Consider the following 23024-nt stretch of genomic DNA (forward strand, 5'->3'; position numbering starts at 1 on the left):
AGTCTAAAGCAACTTTAGCTTTGGGAAATAAAAGCCATCATTACAAGGACTGTTTCACTGGTCTTTTTTAAAATTCGGATCTGAAAGTATAAGACACCATGATGTATCTTGCACTTGTTGTTTAACATGGAGTTTTATTTTACCTATGATGATGATTTTTTAATTATTGTTAATGTATTTAAAGGCTAGCACAGCGGTTCCCCAGGTGTGGTCCTCCCTGTCGTGGTAGGCGAAATAATCACATAATTAAATGTTGGGCCTGTCCAAGTTATAATGGCTGTCACTCTCGCTCGCTCCCTCCCTTTCATTTCAGTACAGCTCTGTTGTATTCAACTTTTCATGATGATTACTACGGTGGTACTCGAGAAGATTTCTAGGTGGCATTTTGGTGTCAAAGGTTTGAGAACCACTGGGCTAGTACAATGAAAATATGAAAGAAAACTACAGATAAACGTATGCATGTGAATACTTTTAAAATCACGAATATACGCTTAATGTTGATTGGATGTAACTGGTCATTTTGGATTTCATGACTTCACTTAATAACGTGAAGATTTAACATTTTTAATTTCACTGATGCTTTATTTCATTGGCCAAGATCAAAAAGTGTTATTGGGTAACTAACTACTTTTGCGTTTCACTTGCGTTGTACCAGATAGCCAGTAGATGGCTGCCGACGACTAACTATTGAGCAATTAACACCGAGCTCATTTGATTCTAGATGCGCGAGATTGTTATTGGGGAGTTGAGCTGCACCGACATAAATTTCATATAGTGCTGCTGCTTGTTTGCTATAATACATCGTCCTTGATTTGTGTGTGACTAAGCTGCTTGTGGAGGCTCTCAGTCGTACAGGAAAGTTCCATCGTAGAAAGGGTTCTGTCAGTCATCATCTGTACCTGTGGGTAAAAAACAAAAAAAAAAAAAACGGATTTCATGACTTCACTTAATAACGTGAAGATTTAACATTTTTAATTTCACTGATGCTTTATTTCATTGGCCAAGATCAAAAAGTGTTATTGGGTAACTAACTACTTTTGCGTTTCACTTGCGTTGTACCAGATAGCCAGTAGATGGCTGCCGACGACTAACTATTGAGCAATTAACACCGAGCTCATTTGATTCTAGATGCGCGAGATTGTTATTGGGGAGTTGAGCTGCACCGACATAAATTTCATATAGTGCTGCTTCTTGTTTGCTATTGAACATCGCCTTTCTACGATGTGTGACTAAGCTTAAGTACGGTGAGTTTTTTCCTCGGAAAAATATCTGCAGGATTTAAAGTTAATAAGGAAGATTCATGCTTTTGTCAAAAATGTCAATGATGTGTGAAAGCTTGTTTTCACACGAGTGGTGGCGTGTAAAAGTAGTCGCCCTTCTTGTGTCCCTGTGCCAACAACACCGCGAGTACACGCCTCTCATTCTCAAGGTAAAGCTGGAGGTAAGTCAAGTTCACAGGAACTTCGACTTCGTATGCCAACACTGAGGGAGTCAAACATTCAAAATAAAAGTAAGAGTTCATGTTAACGGACACAATTTAATCTTTTAGTGCGTCTATTAAAATCTAAATAGAACGCTGAATTTATTACTTTGGCGTGAAAGCTTTCTTTATTTGAGTTTCTTTGCGTAATTAGTAAATCTCGTTTTGCTCTATTTGACTTTGAAAGGTCGCAGTAAGTTGTTCTTTCTGAGTCACGCGAGCTTGTTAGTTGCCGAAGTTGTTAGCCGAAGACGTTCTGAGACTTCGACGTAGTTTGGTGGTAACATAATGTAGTCTATAACACAGATAGAAAATTGGGACGTTTATGTCGTCCCTTTGACCTCATCTGGCCGGATACTCGATTGCATTTTTTAAACGCACCCCCTGGTCATGTTTCTACGCGGGTCTAAAAAGCGACGCTCCAACTGCTCGGTAAGTGTGTGCGGTCGATACGTTTTAGTTGTCATTCACCTCGATTTGAAATACGATTCCGCATTAATAATTTCATTGTTTTATATACTTAAAACTGCCCCTTGTCATTTCGAATTTGCCGTAAAGTCCTCAAGTTTCTCTGAACCATCTCGTCACCTGGCTTTTGTACCATTTTCCATATATAGGTCAAATAAATAAAATAAATAAAATAAAAGCTAATTCCGGATTGATTTTCCATACTTTGTCCCAGAGAGTTCCACATTCTTTGTGAGTTGTGTCACTTCGGATGTTCAAGGTGAGTCTGGAGAGGGGGACAAATATGTCACAGCCTCCCGACGGGGCAGGTTGGTATAATGCAGATAAAATATGACCTTTTCTATTTTTTTTTTTTTTTAACAATAGGCACCATGATTCCACCTGATGCCAAAAACTGACTGACTACTGACTCAATGACTTGAACTGCGGTCTATTGTCGGCTGTAGTTGTATACAGACAATGACAAGAGTGCTTAGAAGTGCAATTGCGACTTGTAAAAAGGATGGACAGGGAACCAAATGTACATATAGCAGGTCTGAGGAAGGTATTTTCTCATAGCAGGTATGTGTAAAATGTTTGCTTGAGTTCTCTATGAGTCATTTAGCTAAACGTAAAGGCTAGTCAGCTCGAAGACGACATCATGCTATCCATCCATCAATCCATTTTCAACACTGCTTATCCTGAACAGGGCCATGCGCGGGTGTGTTGGGCGGGCAAGCAAGCGTGCTGAAGCCTGTCTTCATTTGCCAGCTGTTTTGCCAGGAGTGATGTCACGTTCCCAGTTTCTAATTTCGATACTCAATTACCTTGACATTGAAACGATATAATGGCAAAAACTTAAAGCATCAACGAAAACAGTGGAATAATGCATTGCAAAACGTACAAATTGAAATTCTTGATATTTTTATTACCCGGTAATTAAAAAATATATATTCGACAGCACAAAATAAAATATGAAAAGTACTTTAAATATTCCCTCATCATTAAAAAAATACAAAAATTGACACAATTCACCTATAAAACAAAACCAAAAAGATTCATGCAGCTGCTCAGATTTTTAGCCCCGACTAACAATGTCAAGATTGTTTCACAAAAATTGTCCCAAAACGTAGGCGCATGTAAACAGACATATATTTGTCTTTTTTTGGACAGTTCATAATAGCCCCATTATAAAGTAAAAACTATGTTCATTATTGTTCAATACTTGTTAAACTGCATAAAGTCATGGGGGGGGGGGGATCAGTCGTAGAGTAAAAACGATGCAGTATCGCACCATTTTTGATGGTGAGGTACCGTAGTACTGGGCCACCATGTTAACTGTCTGAATTTCTAGTTTTGAATCAACTTACCTGTTCAAATGTAAATTACAGCTATGGATTGCTATTTTTTTGTCTTTAAAAAAAAAAATGTTTTGTGTTCGGCACTACTGCACATTGATGAAAACAAGAAGGTGAGAAATGAGATTTTTTTTTCTTGTTCTCGTCTTGTTCACTTCTCTTGCTTTGCCACCACGTGTGGAAAATAAGGTAAGGAGTCCAGCACTCAAATGACACAACTGCTGTCAATTATTAACTTGAGTATGTGCTGCAGGCTGCTGCACAAATGGGTGGTGGGTGGCCCGCAGCATGTACCAAAGTTAATTATAGTAATAGTGATAGTTTGGACTCCCCTGCATTAATTTGTGCAAGTGTGCTTAACCTACTGTATCTCCAGACCGAATAAGTTGACTTGCGGCTTTTGTGTAATTCGTAGCATTGAACCAGTGCAGACACTTGTTCTTCACTGATATATATACAATGACTACACTCAATACACAAGGTTTATGGGTATCAATATTGAAGGCAACTCTCCCATCGTCACTCGAAAAGTGAGCCAGTTTGAAGCTAAAATATTTGTTCTCATGATATTTGTGGTAAATTATAAATCACTTAGGAATCAAGTATTAATCAGCTCAGAGTGCAGGAAAGTGAATCTCCCCTCATGTAGAAACCATATACACGACATACTCTCTAAACGTATTTGAACTATTCCGTATCTACTGGAGAGTGTAAAACATTTTTTGTTAACCATGATTTCTCCTTCCACATGCATAAAACACATTAACATTTAACAAAACACACTTCTAAAACACATTGTGAACATATTTGAAGATAACAAGCATAGCCGGTATAGAAAATACTGCACGTATTGTTACATGTGTAGACTGGTGGGGCTCCATAGAACAAAATGTAAATATTTTTTGGGTTAACTTGGTCTATAAATTGCTAAGCATTTGTAATCTTAATTTAGGAAAGACCGTGTTTACCTACAGGCTTTGACAAAGAGGACATTTTTTCAAAAGGAAGCACTTATTTTCACACTTTCTGGAAAGAAAAAAAAAATATTGATTTCAATTTTTTTTCTGAAGAAGTTGAGATGGGTTTGAAAAAATACAGTCTCAAAGCTTGTTTGGTATCAAGAGAAATAAAGCAAAAAAAGCCAAACTTTAGCATGGAACATTTTTAGATCAGCTTATCCCATCGATTAATCGATTAATTGGGCAAAAAATGATTTTTGCATTATTATAAGTGTATGTGAAGTGCAGGTATTATTAATTTTTTGGGGATCATTTTCTTGTTCTCATGGAGTATCTGTGACTTAGTGTGTAGTGACGTGGGTGTCAGCAAATGAGAGCTTAGTGTTGGCTGGCTGTTAATTGGCGAACCCGTTAGCCAGTCTGTGTGTTCAGTGACTCGTGAGAGTTATGGCCATCAGCAGCCTGTGAATGACTGTGCTTGTTGCGTGATTGTTTTCTTACTGTTTGTTCAATTGACCATTTTTATAATCAATTTCTTTGAGTTATCAATTTAATCGAGGCAGCCGTGTATTTAGCGAAACATCTTGCATTCAAACACTGAATTGTAGCTGTAGCCAAATAGACTAAGCAAGTTCCAGCTTGCTTCAATAAAAGCGTCACATAGGTCAGGTTGAAAAAAGGCAATACAAGGGTGTTCATTTGGTGTGATTTCATCTGTCGACTCCCTGAATGTCACGTCAGCAAAAAAGCCTCCGGTGCCCTGTGATCAACAGGGGGTTGGTTGGGCGCAATTTCCAAAGGTTTTCTGATCCTGCGGCTATTTACTCCTATTCCTGCTCGCAGTAATGATCATTCGCAGTGTTGAATGTAAACGCGCTTTGTCTTGTATGCCTCCAAGGCTCAGTTTCCATGCCAGTGTTAGGAAATAGCTGTCGTCAACCCTACTTGCATGGATGTGTACCAAACAAGAGTCAAGAACAACAACGCAACGGCTCTATCGGAGTGCTGCATACAATGTTTGCCCACTGGCAAATAAACAGAGATGTAAATGCAACACTCTCCTGTATTATTGTGAAGCGGTGGGATAAAAAAAAATATATATCTGAAAGAATTGTAGGCCTTGTATGTTTTGATCTAACTTAAATCAAGGTTGCTCCAATCGATCAGTGGCCGATAATTATTGATCGATATTTGTGAAAAAGTGATTTTGATCACTGCAGTAATCTCAATACTCTCTGTCATATTTATTTTATGTATTCACCTATTTGCGGTGTAGCACAGCACCACGATATGGTGTCATGTCACATTTCTTCTTCAAGGTTAAACGGGTGCCACCCAGTGTTCAGAAGCTATTGTTGAAAGCCTAAATATTACTTGAGGCACTCTTATTTTCCTTCACAAATGTTTATTTTACGTAGACTTCATGAAATTAATGATTAAATTATTCATTCATATTCGTACTCCAGCAGATTGTCCATTGGATTATACAACCCCTTTATACCCACCGTATTTTCACGACCATTCGGTGCACCCTATTAAAAGGTGTAGTGGCAGTTGCGGGTGCTCTTTCTGTATTCAACACATATACAAGACGCTTTGTGTTATTGGACGCAGGCATGGTAAAACTGACGCGATCTTAAAAAATACAGTGCATGCATACATGCTAGCCTATGTTTTTAAAAAGGCAACAGGATCAAAACTGAGTTCGGTTGTACTTTATTGAAGTATTTAACAACACTATTACTTTTTTGTGGTTGTTTTTTGTATCGGCATGATACTGTCTGGGCTGCAACATTCACTATTATAGTACCCATGAAAGCAGGCTTGATCTGAACGCCAATAAAAATGTGGCTGCAGTCATCCAACAAAAGAAAAAACTAAGCAGATACCTGCAAGTATCCTGTTCAAAGCCCCCCCCCCCTTTCATTTTATTGCTTTGCACATTAAACTGTCTGCATCTAAGCGCAATGTACATTGTCTGCAATTACACTGTGACAGTGTGTGTGTTTAGGAAGAAGAGCATGCAAACAGTCTTTTGGTGCCTTTGTATATCTTGTTTCCAATGTATAACTGATATGGAAAAAACACTTATCAACGTGCTTACAGTGCTTTTCAGGTGTGTGGAGTTAAAAGAACAAAATATATTTATCGCTGTCAACTGCACACGCTGGTGATAGTGTGGTTGTTGACGTAGGAACAGAAAGTGGAGGGCTCAGTCACAGGGAAAGGGTGCAGCTCTCATCCTGTGCCTGCTTCCTTCCGGCCAGCTCCAAAACCAGCAGGCATCAGGTCTACACACGCACACGCGCACAAACACACACACGAAACGCAAGTCCCGAATGACCAACAAGGGCAGTGCATAAAGCATGGACTATACAAAGCATCTTTGTGCAAAGGTAGGACATGAATGCATAACAAGTGTCTGACAATGGCAAGGGGCGGTCTGACATCTCAAAGGAGCACTAAAGCTACTTTCATAGAAAGTGTTGCAAGATTTAAAACCGTGAACTTTCCAACGAGTTGAGTAAATGTTTTAAATGACCATGACACAGGCACTTTTCCATTCATACACGTATAATCGCGAATCTTCAATTTAACATTAAAAATAATACTTGGGGGGAGGGGAGGACATCCATGAATATTTGCACTGTGGTTGAGAGAGGAAAGTAATTTCATCTGTGCTCTATGTTACACACAGAGCATATTTGACAATAAAAGCTGTCTTGACTTGATAAGTGAATCTGCAGGAACCAAACTGCAAATTTCCAGCCGTCCACTGTACAGTGAACTTGTTCGTGTTAGAAACATTTGTCTGCATCTATTAGTGAGTGAAGTCAATTGTGTTTTTTCTGCACAAGTGGATTCCCAAGTTTGATTCGTCAAGACATCGAGGGAGAATGTGCATTATATCCCAGTAGATATAAATACATAAGTAAAAGCACACCACTTCTTTTGAGGAAAGTGGAGCCTGGGGATTCTAAGGTGGACTCTCCTATCTCTGGGGTTGAAGTCACCGAGGTGGTTCAGGCAAGGCCCTGGGGGTGATTAAGATCTGACGAGACTTCCTCAAGGCTCTGGATCTTGTGGGGCTGTCCTGGTTGACAGTGTCGCATGGACATCAGGTACGGTGCCTATGGATTGACAAAGCAGAGTGCTCATTCTTCTTTTTAAGAAAACAGACCAGAGGGTGTGTTCCAACTTCAGGTAATCACACTCCTCAGCCTCCCTGGTAAGGTCCATTAAGGTGTGCTGGAGAGGAGGGTTTCTCAGGAAGTTGAATCTCAGATTCAGGAGGAGCAGTGTGGGTTGTGCCCTGGCTGTGGAGCACCACACCCTTTAGCAGGGTCCTTGAGGGTGCATTGGGAGTTTGCCCAATCCAGTCCACACATGTTTTGTGTAGACTTGGAGTCAGCGTTTGACCATGTGCCTCAGGAAACTCTGTGGTCAGGGGTCATCTACGGACATGAGCTGTGGGTCCTGGACACAAGCGGCCGAAATGAATTTCCTCCGCAGGGTTTCCTTGCTCTCCCTTAGACATAAGGTGAGAAGCTGGGTCATCCGGTTGGGACTCAGGACAGCCGCTGCCCCAGTGACCTGACTCCAGATAAGCAGAAGAAGATGGATGGATGGATGGATAAAAGCACAAGAACAGTAAATGAAGCAAATGTTGAGGTGTTTATTGTGAAATATGTTTTAGAATGTTCTTTGCGAATTCATTTGATTAGGCATTTCCGGATCAGAGCATTTACCTCCCCATGTATTTCAAAACCTGTGTGAGATGAGTACAGAACGAGAGAAGCTTCCCGTTATCTCACTGTGTTGGTGCACAGCTACAGGGTGGTGTTTTTGTGCAACGGGTTCAGGGGTCGTGTCTATGCCAATGCACATATGCTAATGCAGGATTTCCATTTGTTCGTTCCATTAGCTAATCCGTGTGTCATCAGTAGACAGGCGGTTGTCCACCACACCGTGCAGAAAACGCGAGCGTCTGCTCCTCTGTCCGGTGTTGTGCGTCCAGAGCGAAGTTGGACTGCTTGCGGTGGAAAATGATGTGAGCTGAGCTGCTTTTTTACAGCAGGAGGAAGAGGACCCAGACAGAGGGCAGCCCTGCATGCGCTGTGGAGACCAGTGCCCCGGCTTCCGCATCCACGGATGGAGGTACGAACTGAAGGACCCTCTTGATTGTGACGTTGCCGTGCCTCCTTGTCAGGAAGTGTTTTTCCTCACTCAGGAGCTCACAGTTCCTCCCTGTGCGTTTTGTTGCTTGCCTGAAACTGCAGCTATGAAATACGGTAGAGAGTGTCAGGACCCTTATTTTTTGTTTCACATCATTCTGCCACTTAGACCATGGTCGCAGGCTACCCAGTTGCCCATCCCTGGCCTATTTTAATAATTTAAACTGTACATATAAATCAACACAGTTCAAATGTTGTTTTAAAACTCATTTGATACCTATTCCTTTCATGAAACAAATGTTTTACTTGTCATTTGATTTAAAAAAAAATACATGGGAAGTGTGCATGTACATGTGGCAAAGACTGTCATTTCCACGAACAATCCAAGCTTAAAGTAAACTCCTCCCTGACATACCAAGATGTTACTCTCTCAGTCAAGATGTATCACCTCACCATAGTCTCTCGATACCAATACTTTCATGGCCATCTTGTTCTTGTGGCATCTGATAGCATTCTTGAAAGAGCGCAAAATAGCTGAGTTTAAAACAAATATCTGACGGACGATAGGTCCCACCGATGAATACAAAGAGAGAATGTGATTTCGGGACGAGGGATCCACAAATAGTCGAGGCTTCACCGAATGCAGAAGTGAAGGTGAACAGCAGCAGCGGTATGTAGCTATTTGCCCCTCCTCATATCTTTAAAACTTGAATAATGTGCGAAACAGCCTTTAAATATAACACAGAGGAGTTGTTGTTTTTCAGTCGGCTAATTATCAACAAGAGCCCTCACTGAGTGCCACTTCCCTGAAAGTGTAATGTTTTTTCCACTAAAGTGCAATTGTTTATTCTTGTCACAGTTGAAATCAGCTTAACGATGATCTGCTTCTCCAGGAAGAGCAGATCAGATGTATGCGCTAATCGTAATCATGGCCATTCTGTGTGCTGGTAATGGCCATAGCTACAGCATTTATCATAATGAGGTGGGGGGGGGGGGAGTAGTACACCGTCCTGAGATAGCGCATTGTTTTCTAACATGTTGTTAGCTCAAGTTAATGCAAAGCCAGATTCTCTGCACTCAGCACTTTAACGTTGGGTGTAAGCTGGTGTGTTAACTTCCGATCGTCATCGTGGCAAATGTATTAAATCTCATAACCACGTTCTGAGTTGTGCGGCACTTTATATGCTGCGAGGGTTGTTTTTATTAAAGCTGAGTTGAGTTGACAGTTGACACCCTGCATAGTTGTCGCCTCATCTTTTGAAAAGTAAAAGTTTTTGATGACATTTCGACCTTGAAAGTGTGAGCGTCAAACGGCTGCTCGAGTTGATTTGAGTTCACGGCCATCATAGAGTGCTCCTATCTCAAGTCAATTGGCCAAATGATGACTTGTATCTCAAAAAACTTAATTTGGGTCTCTCGTATCTCAAGGCAGCACTATAATTAATTCATTGGCTTGAATTTCTTAAGCAAAAAAAAAAAAAAGTAAGGACTTCTACTTACAGCTTCAAAACTAACACTAAAGTCAAACTTTTGTTCGTCAAAAGTTGACAGATTGAAAGTTGAAATCATTATTTTTGCCTTGGTCTCCATTTTGTTAGAAAATCCAGTTGAGCGAAAAAGTTAATGTGTTCACAGCAAAGTTGAAAATACACACACATTCAACGATAGAAAGAATGCAGACTGGTGGTGTTGTGACTTCACATACGCTTTTCACATTTCCCCACATACGCCATGTTGTCTTCCTCACAGACTTGGAGAAGCTGCATATCATGCCAGAAGTCACGTGCACTGGCGTGTCCCCTGAGAACTGCGTATGTGTGTGCACTACACTAGTGTATGGCTTGTGTTCGGTGCCGCAAAGTCTTTTGTTCCAGCCGACTGTCGGCGTGAGTGGAGATTGGGAGTCGGGGGCGGCAATGACATTGAAAAGATCCACGCAAAAAGAGAAATGAGTGCAGGGATCTGAGGGAGTTTTAATCAAGAACACAGCTGGCGATTGGTCGGCACGCTAAACTGGACTCGTTTGCCATAATGGCAGGTGAGGAGGAGTCACCAAAGCGTGTCTTGTGCACCGTTGGCTGACTCGGAGATCAAACACAAGAATCGTTTTAGTTTGCAATAATGGCATTAGATAATCCTGTCCACTTCTATTTAGTCCAGAATGCGTGTGAACCATGTGAAGCACTACGTGAGTCCTCTCTTTGAGAAGTTCTCTGCCAAGCAATTCTACTTGCTTATTTTTACCTGAAATCCCGTTGTGTTTGAACCGTTTCGCAAAGTTTCACCAAGCCACAGACTGGCCAATTACAGCACAACTACCGGTACAGTGAAATACAGAGGTGGGCGCGTCGGTAGATTCTGCCAGTCTGTCACTCGTCCGTCATTGTCAGTCTGTCATTATTTCAAGCCAAACCAAACCTGTAATCGCCAGTTCGTCATTGTTATCTGAACCACGCTTCCATCATCGGTAAATTACACTTCGTCACCGCTACAATTACAATTCGTATTTTAGGACCAACAAATCTTCGTGTTGTTCATATTCTACTAAGACTTACTTTGTCACACGCATTTGCAGCACAAGCAGTGCATCAAAAACGGGAAAGAATCATACCACCTACCGTGAAAACTACAACAAAGATATTCCACATTATTTACAATCGATATGTACAATCATCTCTTTGACTCCAACATTCAGTACCATGCGCGCCTTGTAACTCGGTAGGAGATAAATCAACGATGATAAAAGTCCATCACATGACACAATTCTCCCTTCTCTCTCTCCAGCAATCTCTCTGTCTTTCTCTCCCACCTCTCACTCTCTCTCTCCCCATGATTCTGTCCCACCATCTGGCATATGTGACCCAAACCGAAAGTAATTGTTTACAAAATATTCTCAAAAGAAATCTCTCCACCGAGATTTAACAGAAAACCGTAGCCATAAAAGCTATTAATGCACATGCATAAAATATTTGACTCAAAGATTGTAAATTCTGTTGGCAAGCAATCAAAGGTAGTATGTGCGGCAATGCATCCGCAAGGTTGTGAAGCGAACAGTGTCGATATTTGAATTCAGTTCAATGCCATTTGAAACATAAATCATGAAGTGGATATTTGTGGTCATAATACTGATGCACAGACGATGCACTTGTGGCACACGTCATCTTTAGCGGATATTTCCATCAAATAAGGACATCAAGGGGCCATGTCTCATAACCCCAAAACATTTCTACTCCTCGTGCTAGCATGTAAATCGTGAGGCAAGGAGCGAAGCTGCAGTTAGAGGAATGAGTCCATGGTCACTGCAGGATACGTGGATTCCTCTGTTGTCCATGGAGCGCAAAAAGTGGCATGTTGAAAGCATGTCAACACTTAGCAACGGTAACTCTGATGGGGCGGGTTTGGGCCAAATGTCTGTTGCATAGCTGAAAGTTGCTTTCATCACCTGGTGGACGGCGGCCGTGTGGGCTCCAGCTATTTCCATACACCCACGGACATGTTCGTGTCCTGTTTTGCTAGCGAGGACATGGTACATGGTCCAGATGCTGTGCACCACGCAGGTCATGTTCTGCCAAGAACCACTGCAGTGGTGCCTTGAGATAATGTTTTAATTCAGACTGTGACCAAGCCTGTAACGCAAAACACTCGCATCTCAAATCTTTCCACATTGAAATGAATGGAACTGCCATTAATCTGTTCCAGCCTCCCAAAAAAAAACCACCACCAAATGCTTGTAAGTTTTTATAATGAGAAAAATAGTATTCTTTGGTAGTGTCGGAATTTAAGGCGTGGCGTTTTTGTGTAGTTGATGTTAGTCTGTGCCGGTTGGCATAAAGCAGCTTTGTGCCAACTTGAGCCACTAGTACCAGCTGGCAGTCTCTTACACAACAATGATGTCATATACTTCATGCCACATGGTCGCCCCTGCACCACGTGATCACACCCCTCTGTCTGCCCCACAAATGAGTGCACCCGCTCAACAACAGATGTGGAGTCCAAGGACAAGGCTGAGAGGGAGATTAACGGCGCCCATCTTCTCCCCTTTGGCTTAGGCCACTGACCTAATTTCCCACCTGTTTTGGGCGCAAATGAAGGGACTCGCTGCCATTAATGCAAGTGGGATGTTAGTTGGTGCGACGACAAGTCGTGATCCCTTGCACTGTAGTTCCGTCGGTGATGGGATTAAAAATCAAATTAAGTTGCCGTGCGAGAACGGGCAACTCAGCCAACCTTTGCAATTATACATAGGGTTGGTTTCAAAGATTATTAATTTGGCAGTAATTATGAGTTTTGCTTTGTTTTGTCCATTTGTCATTCAGACGTAACAAAAAATTGACTGATGTAGGTCCCCCTTTGCAACTATAACAGCTTCCATTCTTCCGTAAAAAGTTTTCCACAAGATGTTGCAATGTGTCTGCGATTGAGGGTTGAAGGTCTTCACATTTTTCGTTCTCGACGCTCACGTGATGATACTCTGACATATAATAGAAGATGCCGTTGATAGTTTTTTTGTCAATTGCATCCACAGGAAGATCTGCATGCATTGCAAGTGTGAGCGAGAGGAGCACGCCGTCCGCTCATTGCCCGGCCAGCTGGAGAAGATGATGACAAAGCTGGTGTCAGACTTCCGCAGGCACTCCATCTCCGACGACGACTCGGGCTGCGCGTCTGAGGAATACGCCTGGGTTCCGCCCGGCCTCAAGCCTGAGCAGGTGAGACGATACTTGGGAAAGTCAGCTCTTCGAACCTTTTCTCAACCTTTGTAAAAAAAAAAAAAAGTCATTTGGTCAAGGCAAGTTGAAAAGGTGCTTCCCTTCAAGCTTCTGAAAGGACAGTAAATGGATTTGACTGCACTTTTCCTAACCTGTATCATTGTATGAGGGCTAGTATTGCCAACACATCTTTATTGAGAAACTACTATGAGGACTTCAAGAAGCTCTACTTCGATCAGTCAGGTTGTCCCCATCAGTGACAATCACTTCAGAGGCTAAACTGATGATGACTGGAAATGTACTGGCTAGTATTTCTTAAATGTGAAGCTGACATTTTATTTTCTTATGTGAAAATTATGGGCTGCAAAAACAGCTATTCTGATGTTGACTAATAACTAGTAACTAGCAATTCGCCACTTATTTGTCAGTGGCTTGTTGCTTGAAATACTGCTGCCATCGCTCCAACAGCCTCACTTTTCAGGAACACCCAACAAAAAAAAATCAGCTTGCTTGATGAGTCTTTGAACATTGCATCGTGAAAGGGAGCAAGCTCTATTCAACACTTTAGATTGGTAAATACTTTGTGGAAAATAACGGACCCATGTGGAGACTGAACAGGAGTACCAATCTGCAAATAAATATGAAATTTACCAAATTTGGACATAGCTGGTTTTGGCCCAACGCCATCACATCAGTTGGGTTCAAGGCACTTTTTCAACATTTTTTTTAATTCACTCTACCTTTCTCCAAGTACTTCCAGGTGATCTTGCTCGAACAGGAAAGGAAAGGAATAGCCCAGTTGTCGCAGCCGAGCAGCAACTGGGTTTTACACTCGTTAGCCCACTTGCATGAAAGATTTTTGCTTCTGTCATCACAACATCCTGTTTCCGCCGTGTTGTTTCAGCGACAAAAGCCCCCAAGATACTTAAACTCCTCTATTTGGGGCAGGATATCATCCCCGACCTGGAGGGGCACTCCACCCTTTTCCGACAGAGGGCCATTGTTTCAGATTTGCAGTTGCTGATTTTCATCCCAACCGCGTCACACTCTGCTGCGAACTGCACCAGTGACAGTTGGAGATCCCGGCTCGAAGAGCCATCACTACCACTTCATCTGCAAAAAGCAGAGATGCAATACAGAGGCCACCAAAGCGGACCCCCTCACTGTCTCATCTGCTCCTAACAATTCTGTCCATAAAAGTCATGAACAGATTTAGTGAAAAAGGGCAGCCTTGGCGGAGTCCAACCTATCCAACGTCAATCATTGAATTGCGACCTAGGGTGTCCTAGGCTTAAACTTTATTATTTGTATTACTTAACCACAATTTTTTCTGTGAATACCCCGCCTTGCAGGTCTACCAGTATTTTAGCAGTTTGCCAGAGGACAGGGTGCCTTTTGTGAACAGCGTAGGGGAACGATACCGAATCAAGCAGCTGCTGCACCAACTTCCTGCCCATGACAGTGAGGTAACATCACTCTCTCACACGATTAACTTTATCAAAAGAGACCTGACAAAGCCGAGACTTCCGTGGAAGAAACTTTGGAGCCTTCGTTGCAGTTTCTTAGTTGTCATGTAAATGTAAAGAAAATCTTATTTGATAAAAGTAAAGTAAAATGTGCTCCCCCCTCGCAGATGCCTGACAGACATAAATTTCAGCAAATTTCGCATGACATCTGGGTTGTTTTTGGAGACATGTTTTCAGATGCGTTTCGTTGAAGTTTAGGAGGGATTGACTTTCCAGGACGCAACGGCGTATGTATTGGAGATTGGGAATGTGATGCATCTGATTTCATCTCACAGCCGCAGTACTGCAACTCGCTAAACGAGGAGGAGAAGAGGGAGCTACGTTTGTTCAGCCAGCAGAGGAAACGAGACAATGTAGGCCGAGGCGTCGTCAGACTCTTCCCCGTCACCATGACTGGGGCCGTGTGCAAGCAGGTAGAGCAGCATTTTTATTTCAGGGTCATGCATACACAGTGCAACAGCCTCACTTATCTTAAAGGAGATAAATTGTGCGTTTTATGTCACTATTTAAACTGCTCTCCTGTAGAGTATGTGTAAGTATGGTATATTGCATCACGTAGTAGAAAAATTGACGCAATTGTGAGCAAAGATGACACCGTTGGAGGAGTAAATGACAAAGCACATGTAAAAAAAACACTGTCATTCAACTCGAGTCATGCGGCAGGTCAGCTTTGCTTACTGCGCATTTATTCGTTGGATATCTGCAAATAAATGATTGTTGGACCAGCAAAAGCCCTATCCCGGTCTTGCTTTTGTTGTTTTATAGATTGAGGTGTCACAAAAGCAAAAAATATTTGCGTGGATAAAACAAACAAAATGCTTGTTTTCTCTGCTTTTTGGCCAGAAAGCAGTGCTTTGCGTGCAACCTATCCATGTTCTCCTGCTGATTCTTAAAGAACATAAAAAGCTAGCGACACCATTCCTTCTTTTGGTTGGGTTTTGTTGATATTATTATAGAACGCAATGTTCTGTGGGCCTTAAAAGCAGAGTCTCGAACAGCTGACAATATGAGCAACTCTGTTTCGAAAACAGCTGTCTGACTTCATTATATGTTTTGTTATTATTAATTACATGTTCACACATGTGAAGACCGGTCATTTCAATATTTGTCATACTTCATACATTCCAAAGGTAGGACAGATATGCAAACTGTATCAATATGCAACCATTTTTTTAGACAGCTGTGTTTACATTTTTAAATGATCACTTCTGCTACATTCCTCGGAAACCACAATGTCATGCTATGCTATGTTTACAGCAGGCTGGCAAGCTCCTCGTGTGGGCACCGTGTCGGTGACGTCCGTTCTGTGGTTAGCCGTATTTTTAGCATGGGCACTTCAATGTTGACACACACTCAGCACAAAAACAACAAACACCCGAGTCTCTGAGTGAAATACATTTTTCCAGTGTGGCAGAAAGATCAGTGGCGGCGACATCGCCGTGTTTGCCAGTCGGGCGGGAAACGGCACTTGTTGGCACCCTCAGTGTTTCCAGTGCGCCTGCTGCAATGAGCTGCTGGTCGACCTCATCTACTTCTACCACGACGGACGCATCTACTGCGGCCGGCATCACGCTGAGAGGCTCAAGCCACGATGTCAAGCCTGTGATGAGGTGACTGCCAACTAGCGATGCAAAAAAAAAAAAAAAAAAAGTCGGGGAGAATGGGGTAAGGAAAAGGACATTTGTGGTAAACTGAAGTTGTAATGCCATTTTGGGAAATATTCTATGCATGAATAATTTTGAAAAACAATATCATTGTCCCCCTATCATTGTGAAAAATGAGGTCGTGTAATTGAAATGATAATGGCACTTTTTTTTCATGATCATATTAAATAATGAAAATATGATGAGTATCAAAATGTATTACACACTTGCAATTTGAGAATTATATTCTACTACACTGCGACCCGACCCCGGATAAGCGGTGGAGAATGGATGGATGGATGGATGGATGGATGGATGGATGGATGGATGGATGGATGGATGGACACTGCGATGTCGATTTGAATTCCACAATCTGTTCATCCCTTCAAGACACTGATTAATGTCTGATTTAATGTCATTTTATTAACCCGAAGCCTTTTTATATGTGCTCTCCTTGTCCTGTGTGTCCATCCAAGATTATTTTTGCAGACGAATGCACAGAGGCAGAAGGGAGGTTCTGGCACATGAAGCACTTCACCTGTTTTGAGTGCGAGGCAGCACTGGGCGGTCAGCGTTACATCATGCGAGAGTGCCGGCCATACTGCTGCTCCTGCTATGAGTCCCTCTATGCGGAATACTGTGACACCTGCGGAGAACAAATAGGTACCGGCGCCAAAACGCTTCTCGAGATCAAATATGATACAGTGAAGCCTCAGCAAATCATCCTTTGCTGTTTGCAAATTCACTGACAGTGAGTCCATTTATCGCAAAGGATGGGTTCTAGAATCACCTGCAACAGGTGAAATTTTGTATCGTAGATACAGCGTATGTTTTTTTTTTAATACAGTTTTACACTTCCTGCACGCTTTGAACACATTCAACCTTTTTTTTTAATGAAATATTATTCATCATTTTGTTGTTTGCAATGTTGGTACATGTTGTGGCAAACAACTTGTATGTTGAATAAAGTTCTTGTGAGCATGCAGCTGTCTGCGCATTAACATATTGGCAACAAAGATGGAGTTTCACTTGGCGCAGATGCACTCGTTGGTCGCCAGTCGCATGGTGCCCCCTGGTACAAACTTTTTAAGACTAGCTGTGATTGGTCTAGCCCAGACTAGCCAGGCTAACCACCATGCTCATCCACCACCGGCTTATTTTCATACTTTCAGTCCCGCACAGACATCTGAAGGCCATGTCGCCTTGTTGGCCGGACATTTCGCTGCTCGACACAGCGTGAGGCCTTTTTACTTTTCACTTTGCACTATACATTATTATATTTCATTGTGTATGTACTGCACGAGTGTGATTAGGTCCAGGGAGATGAAATAAAGGATAGCAATTGAGGGGAAAAAAGTTTCCCCGTATTAATGCTTACATTTGGGGGGGAGTGGCATTTCCATTGATTTCAATGAGGAAAGTTGATTTTGGAATATTTAAAGTTAAGAGCGTCGTCAAATACTGAATGAAACTTGTGAGTCATGGTAGCAATGTATTCATTTTTCTGTAACTAAACATGTGGTTAGCCCTAGAAGCAAACAAAATCCTATCTGTGCATTTCATTTCTTTTCTTTGTCTTGCTCCCTCAAATGATTCAAATCCCATTTCAGGCATCGGCCAGAGCCAGATGACATATGAGGGTCAACGCTGGCACGCCTCTGAGTTTTGTTTCTGTTGTGCCCGTTGCCGCCTGCCTCTGCTGGGTCGCCCTTTCCTACCTCGACGGGGGCTCATCTTCTGCTCCAGGGCCTGTTCACTCGGGGATGACCCTGATAACTCGGACTCCTGCGACTCGGTCATCCCGATCCGACCTCTTCAGCAGAAACGCTGCGGGCCGGGCCAGCGTCACCAGCAACTGCAGTGCGGTTCTCCATTACAACCAGTTATGAGTGGTAAGTATTAAGCAGGGTTCCCATTGGAACTTAAGACATATTAAAACATTGAATTTGGAAATATTACCTTTAAAAAATTTAGAATTTTGATATCTGGGTCTTGAATTTTATGTTGTATGTAGGGCCGTCACGATAATTATGATGTCAACTTATCACTCATTAAGAAAAAAAGAGCACAATCATTTTTGGGGACCCAATAAATGGTCATTTCCATGCGTGTTTGTTGACATCAACGTCCACTTTGTTGCCTCGCCTTTCACCCGCTGTGCAAGTTGGCACTCAGGCACTCACTCCATACTAGGCCCAGAACGGCTTTTGAGACCCATTTATATGGTTGGCTTCGTCTTTTCGCATGTGTCCCATCGCTTGATAGGCACACACAACTCTTTTTCTCATTTATTAATGAGCCGCTCCAGTGTGTCCAGTAATGCCAACAATAGCCAAGTCACATTGATGCTATCCGGTACAACCATGTGTTTGGCTGTCCTCTGCAGTGCTCTCTTCCTTGCATATTTTATGCACTACACCCACCAGGTACTTCAACACACTGGCGACCGGTACCAGATACCCGTTTCAAGTGCCCCATTAGACAGTGAGACCAGTGTACCGAGTCTGTATCAAAGGAGTTTATCGCTCGCTTGAATTTAAAATTGCCATATCATCGGCGTAATGTGACAATATTAATAGCAGCAAAAAGAAAAAATATATATTCCTTTTCGCCCGCTTCAGCCGAACAGAATATTGTGAACTACATAGACCAGGGGTGGGCAACTCCGGTCTTTGAGAGCCACTATCATGCATCTTTTATGTCAAACTCATTTTTGTGGAGGGCCACATTGTAGTTTGGGTTTCCCTTGGGAGGGCAGTTATGACCTGGAAAGAAGTCGAGAATAATAGTTTTTTTCAACTATTCATGTTACTTTAAGAGGGGTTTTTGAAATGTTTGTACATTTTAGGCTTTTAGGAAGCATTATGGAAGTTGTCATGTTTGATTGGCTTTCGTGGGCCACATAAGAGGATGTGACGAGCCAGATTTGGCCCCTGGGCCTTGAGTTTGACACCTGTGTTTTATATTGCCAACCTCCCCACAACAAAGCTTCCAATAAGTGGATTTGCATTGCAGTTTGCAGGTCAAAATTTGTATTTTGCACCTCATTAGTACACATTGACAAGCAAAACTGAGAACCAAAAGTCAACTGTCAAAAGCAGTGCTATGTATTGGGACATTTGAGAGAGCCAGCACTTACAATACAATACAATACAATACATGCTGATTTATATAGTGATTGTCAATTACTAATTGTCATTTAGTCACTGACTGCACAGAGGAAGTGGTGGAGGGTGAATTTGAAGTCAGGCATGTTGACAGTCCTGCTGGTACATGCCCTGTTTCATAAGTCACCATCGAGGTGCTACAGGGCTTCCACAGAGGATGTTGTTAGATGTCCCTCCTTTTAGGCTCGCCCAAGGAAGCTCCTTGATGCTCGGTCTTCGCACCTCGATGTGCGCTAAGATAATTAAGACAATCGCTAATATGGCGGCGTGAGAACATCATCTGGGTCGCGTTTAATATAGAGGAGCAAGGAGCTAGCAACGTTGACATTAAGAGGCATGAAATGAGCCTTTCTTGTGGAGCCAGAGTGCGTTCCGATTATGCAGTTGTCGTAACCTAAAATTAGTCACATGGGTAGCGGAATTTTGACTCAGCATGACTCAGATTTGATCTTAGTTTTACTGTTTGGTGCTTTCTACCATCCTTGTTACTGATTTATTGCTTTACTGGTGTATATGTTAGTTGCTCCATGTACAGCACTTTGTATGCAGCGATGGCTGTTTGAAAGTGCTCTATAAATACAGTTGAGTTGAGTTGAGTTGAGGACCCAGAAGCAGACATGACATGGAAGTTGAAAAGTAAAATCTTTATCTATGACAATACAAAGTAACTACAGAGAGCGGGGCTGGATGCAGAAGACACGGAAGAGAGCTGACAATCTTGACCGGGAGAAAACGCGACGCATTGACAACTTGTCACTGAGTCACCCAAGTTTGTGTACTGTGAGACATCAAGCCTATATGACAATAAAGATACAAGGCATGAAAGAGCCACAGCAACCGCATAACCACTGAAACAGGAAGGAACACTCACAACAAAATGAATTGTTAACGCATCACATTTAACGTACAATAACGATAACAGAGCTTTTCAACTGTGGGAAAATGAATCAGTTCAGTTACTCCATTAATTTAAAAAAAAAAAAAAAAGAACCAAACTCACTTCTGTCCCAGCCCAAGTGTTTCAAGTTAAAATGGTCCCAATTTTCATGATGTCCACATTCTTTTTCTTAGGTGTCAACTGCTTGACTCCAGTTGAAAATGGAGTTTCTTCGCATGGATGTGTTGGTCATCCAAGAGGCTCCTATTCACCTCTTCCCCACATCAATCAAGGGAATGGCCTGGGACTCTCTTGGCCTGGCAATCTTCCGCATTACACTTTACTGCCAGACGGTGGCAAGATGAAACCACCTGTGGATGACCTTTCAAACGGACATTCGGGACCTTCTCTGACAAGTCTGTGTTCAAGAGGAACCTCAACCAATCAAGATTGTAGGAACTGGGTGGAAAAGACCAATCAAGTCATGAAAGGTGAACATCATCATGTCATCCATTAGAACTGTTTATTTGAAGCCTCATCTGATTTTCTCATCCAGACTCTCTCCAGATAATCATGACGTCACACTCCGACACATGTCCTGAACCGCCTCCACTTCCCATCAAGTGCAGAGACCTCGTACTGCAAGAATCGTCTCCTCTGAACACCCCTCAGCCAGAGGACAGACGCCCCGACTCACCACGCCTGCTGTCTCGAAGTGGGACGGCGAGGGTCAGCTTCCGAGAACCAATCAGCAGCAGCTACTCCGTTGAGGAGGAAGAGGAGCACCAAGAGGAGCCACAAAAAAATAACGACAGCCCTCAGGAGGAAGATGAGTTGGAAGGAGGGTTTGGAGGCAGGTTGCATCTGCACAAAGGAATCCCGCCACAGATCAATCGACTGGGTAAGAATAGGAGGACAGGCAACCACTGTTTAGCGCGTGGTCGACGTTCCAATCCCGGCCTTTTCCGTGAAAGTCTACAAAACAGTGAGACCTTATAAAAACACTTTTACATTGTTATACCACTCCCACACATTTTTAACAAATTTCAAGTTTTCAAAACACACTTTAATTCTAGGGCAATCTTTAGTTCCACTTTGAGTCGATAATGGGTATTTTTGTCTGTTTCTTTGTGTTGACCAGATGGCTCCTCTTATCAGCAGCGCAGTCTACGGCAAGGGTGGAATGGTCGCTGCGTTTCATCCGATTCCTCCTGTGCCCCCCCGGCCTTGGCCAGTCACTCGCGGGTCGAACGCCCTCAACTGGACACTGCAGAGTGTCGAGTCAAGAGAGAAAGTGACGCGTCCTCACTGGTCCTGCGGTCGTTCCGGCGCAGGCACGAAGACTCGTGCTCCACATGCTCATCTTCATCCGACTCTGAGCAGGAGGGCTTCTTCCTTGGACAGCCCATCCCACTGCCGCCGCAACTACGAAAAAGTCGAGGTGAAAAAGACGGCGAAGAAGAAGAAGAAGAAGAAGAGCCAACTCGATGGGGACTGAGGGACAGTTTCAGACGCAGATGTTCTCACAGTCTTGGTGCTAAGGACAAAGATAAAAATTGCTCGGTCTCTTGACCCCAACATCAGAAGATCAGTTTTTCAGGTTTTTCTATTTATAGGTATAGAGTTATCCCTCGTTTATCGCAAAAACTTACCTTCCAAAAAGTACCCGTGATAAGTGAAATCTGTGAAGTAGTCATCTTTATTTTTACAATTATTACATTTACAAAACAATACTGTATTGAATGAAATCAAAGGTTAAACTTTTTTTCAGGCCCAAGCATTTAAAACACAAAAAACAAAAATAGAAATATTTTCTTACAAACAACTGACAGTTTTTAGGAATACTGTGCAGAAAGTTTTGTCGACATGGTGGGTTTTGTCATGGAGAGAATTTGGCAAGCTCTACAGTGATGCGGTGTGGAGACTGTTGACATTAATCTACAGTCCCTTAGCCAATCATGATGCAGAACACAGTGCACTGTAAAAAACAAAAAAAATGTGAGGGATTACCATACTGTATTTTTGTATGAAATCAACATTTTTGCATTATTCAACAAACTACTGGGCACATAATTAATTAAATCCAACTGCAAATATTGTCATTTAGAGTGTTCATTTGCAGGAGCTGGATAAAATACCATAAAAAGTTTTTTTTTTTTTGGTTGGTTTTTTTTTTTTGAGAGCTAGTCATTTATTAAAAATGCCATTATTATGCAAAGACAAGATTATATCCATGGCAAGTGTCAATATGCAATTTAACATGAACCAACTGTAAAAAAAATATATGTATGATGTAATAGTACTCAGTGTATATTGCCATAGTTCAACCATTCTTTTGTCGTGCTTAACTGTTAACACACACACACACACACACAAAAACTTGAGTGAAGATTTTTATAGTGGCAATAAATATGTCCTGGTATTTGGTTCGGCTTATTGATTCTTTATCCACTGAACATGCTATTGAAAACACCACATTGCATTATCAGGTGTCTTGTTTAAAAGATGCATTAATTTGATTTGATTTTCCTGTTTGTGTGTTTGCTGTAGTACCGTGAGAAAAGCCATAAAGGGACAAAGACCTATATTTGCATGGGTTTTCTTCGGGCACTCCAGCTTTATCCCGTATTCCAAAAATATGCATGTTGTAGGATAAAAATAATTCATGCTGTAAAAACAATTG

The 23024-nt window shown here is 42.1% G+C and overlaps 1 protein-coding gene across 4 annotated transcripts; it reads left to right on the forward strand.

Annotated features, from left to right (window-relative positions):
* The first annotated feature begins 1659 nt into the window (after nt 1–1659).
* On the forward strand, nt 1660–22925 carry prickle3 (prickle homolog 3). Of its 4 annotated transcripts, none has more exons than XM_019865184.1 (11): nt 1660–1912; nt 8320–8402; nt 12945–13128; nt 14481–14594; nt 14930–15067; nt 16061–16264; nt 16774–16960; nt 17908–18189; nt 20536–20832; nt 20898–21242; nt 21483–22925. In XM_019865184.1, the coding sequence occupies exons 1-11, from the start codon at nt 1871–1873 to the stop codon at nt 21911–21913; spliced, it is 2307 nt and encodes a 768-aa protein (XP_019720743.1). In that variant the 5' UTR covers nt 1660–1870; the 3' UTR covers nt 21914–22925. The 4 variants fall into 4 exon arrangements, with proteins under 4 accessions (XP_019720743.1, XP_019720745.1, XP_019720747.1 ...); XM_019865186.1 differs by having other exon boundaries at nt 8323–8402; XM_019865187.1 differs by lacking the exon at nt 1660–1912 and adding an exon at nt 1933–2256.
* The last annotated feature ends 99 nt before the right edge of the window (nt 22926–23024 follow it).

This window comes from Hippocampus comes, unplaced genomic scaffold (assembly GCF_001891065.2).
Source record: "Hippocampus comes isolate QL1 unplaced genomic scaffold, H_comes_QL1_v1.1 scaffold124, whole genome shotgun sequence".
Taxonomy (NCBI): Eukaryota; Metazoa; Chordata; class Actinopteri; order Syngnathiformes; family Syngnathidae; genus Hippocampus; species Hippocampus comes.

Coding starts and splice junctions, on each gene's coding strand:
- prickle3 (XM_019865184.1), top strand. CDS start 1,871: ATGTTTCTACGCGGGTCTAAAAAGCGACGCTCCAACTGCTCG. Junction 8,403..12,944: donor TTCCGCATCCACGGATGGAG/GTACGAACTGAA, acceptor TTGCATCCACAG/GAAGATCTGCATGCATTGCA. Junction 16,961..17,907: donor CACCTGCGGAGAACAAATAG/GTACCGGCGCCA, acceptor ATCCCATTTCAG/GCATCGGCCAGAGCCAGATG.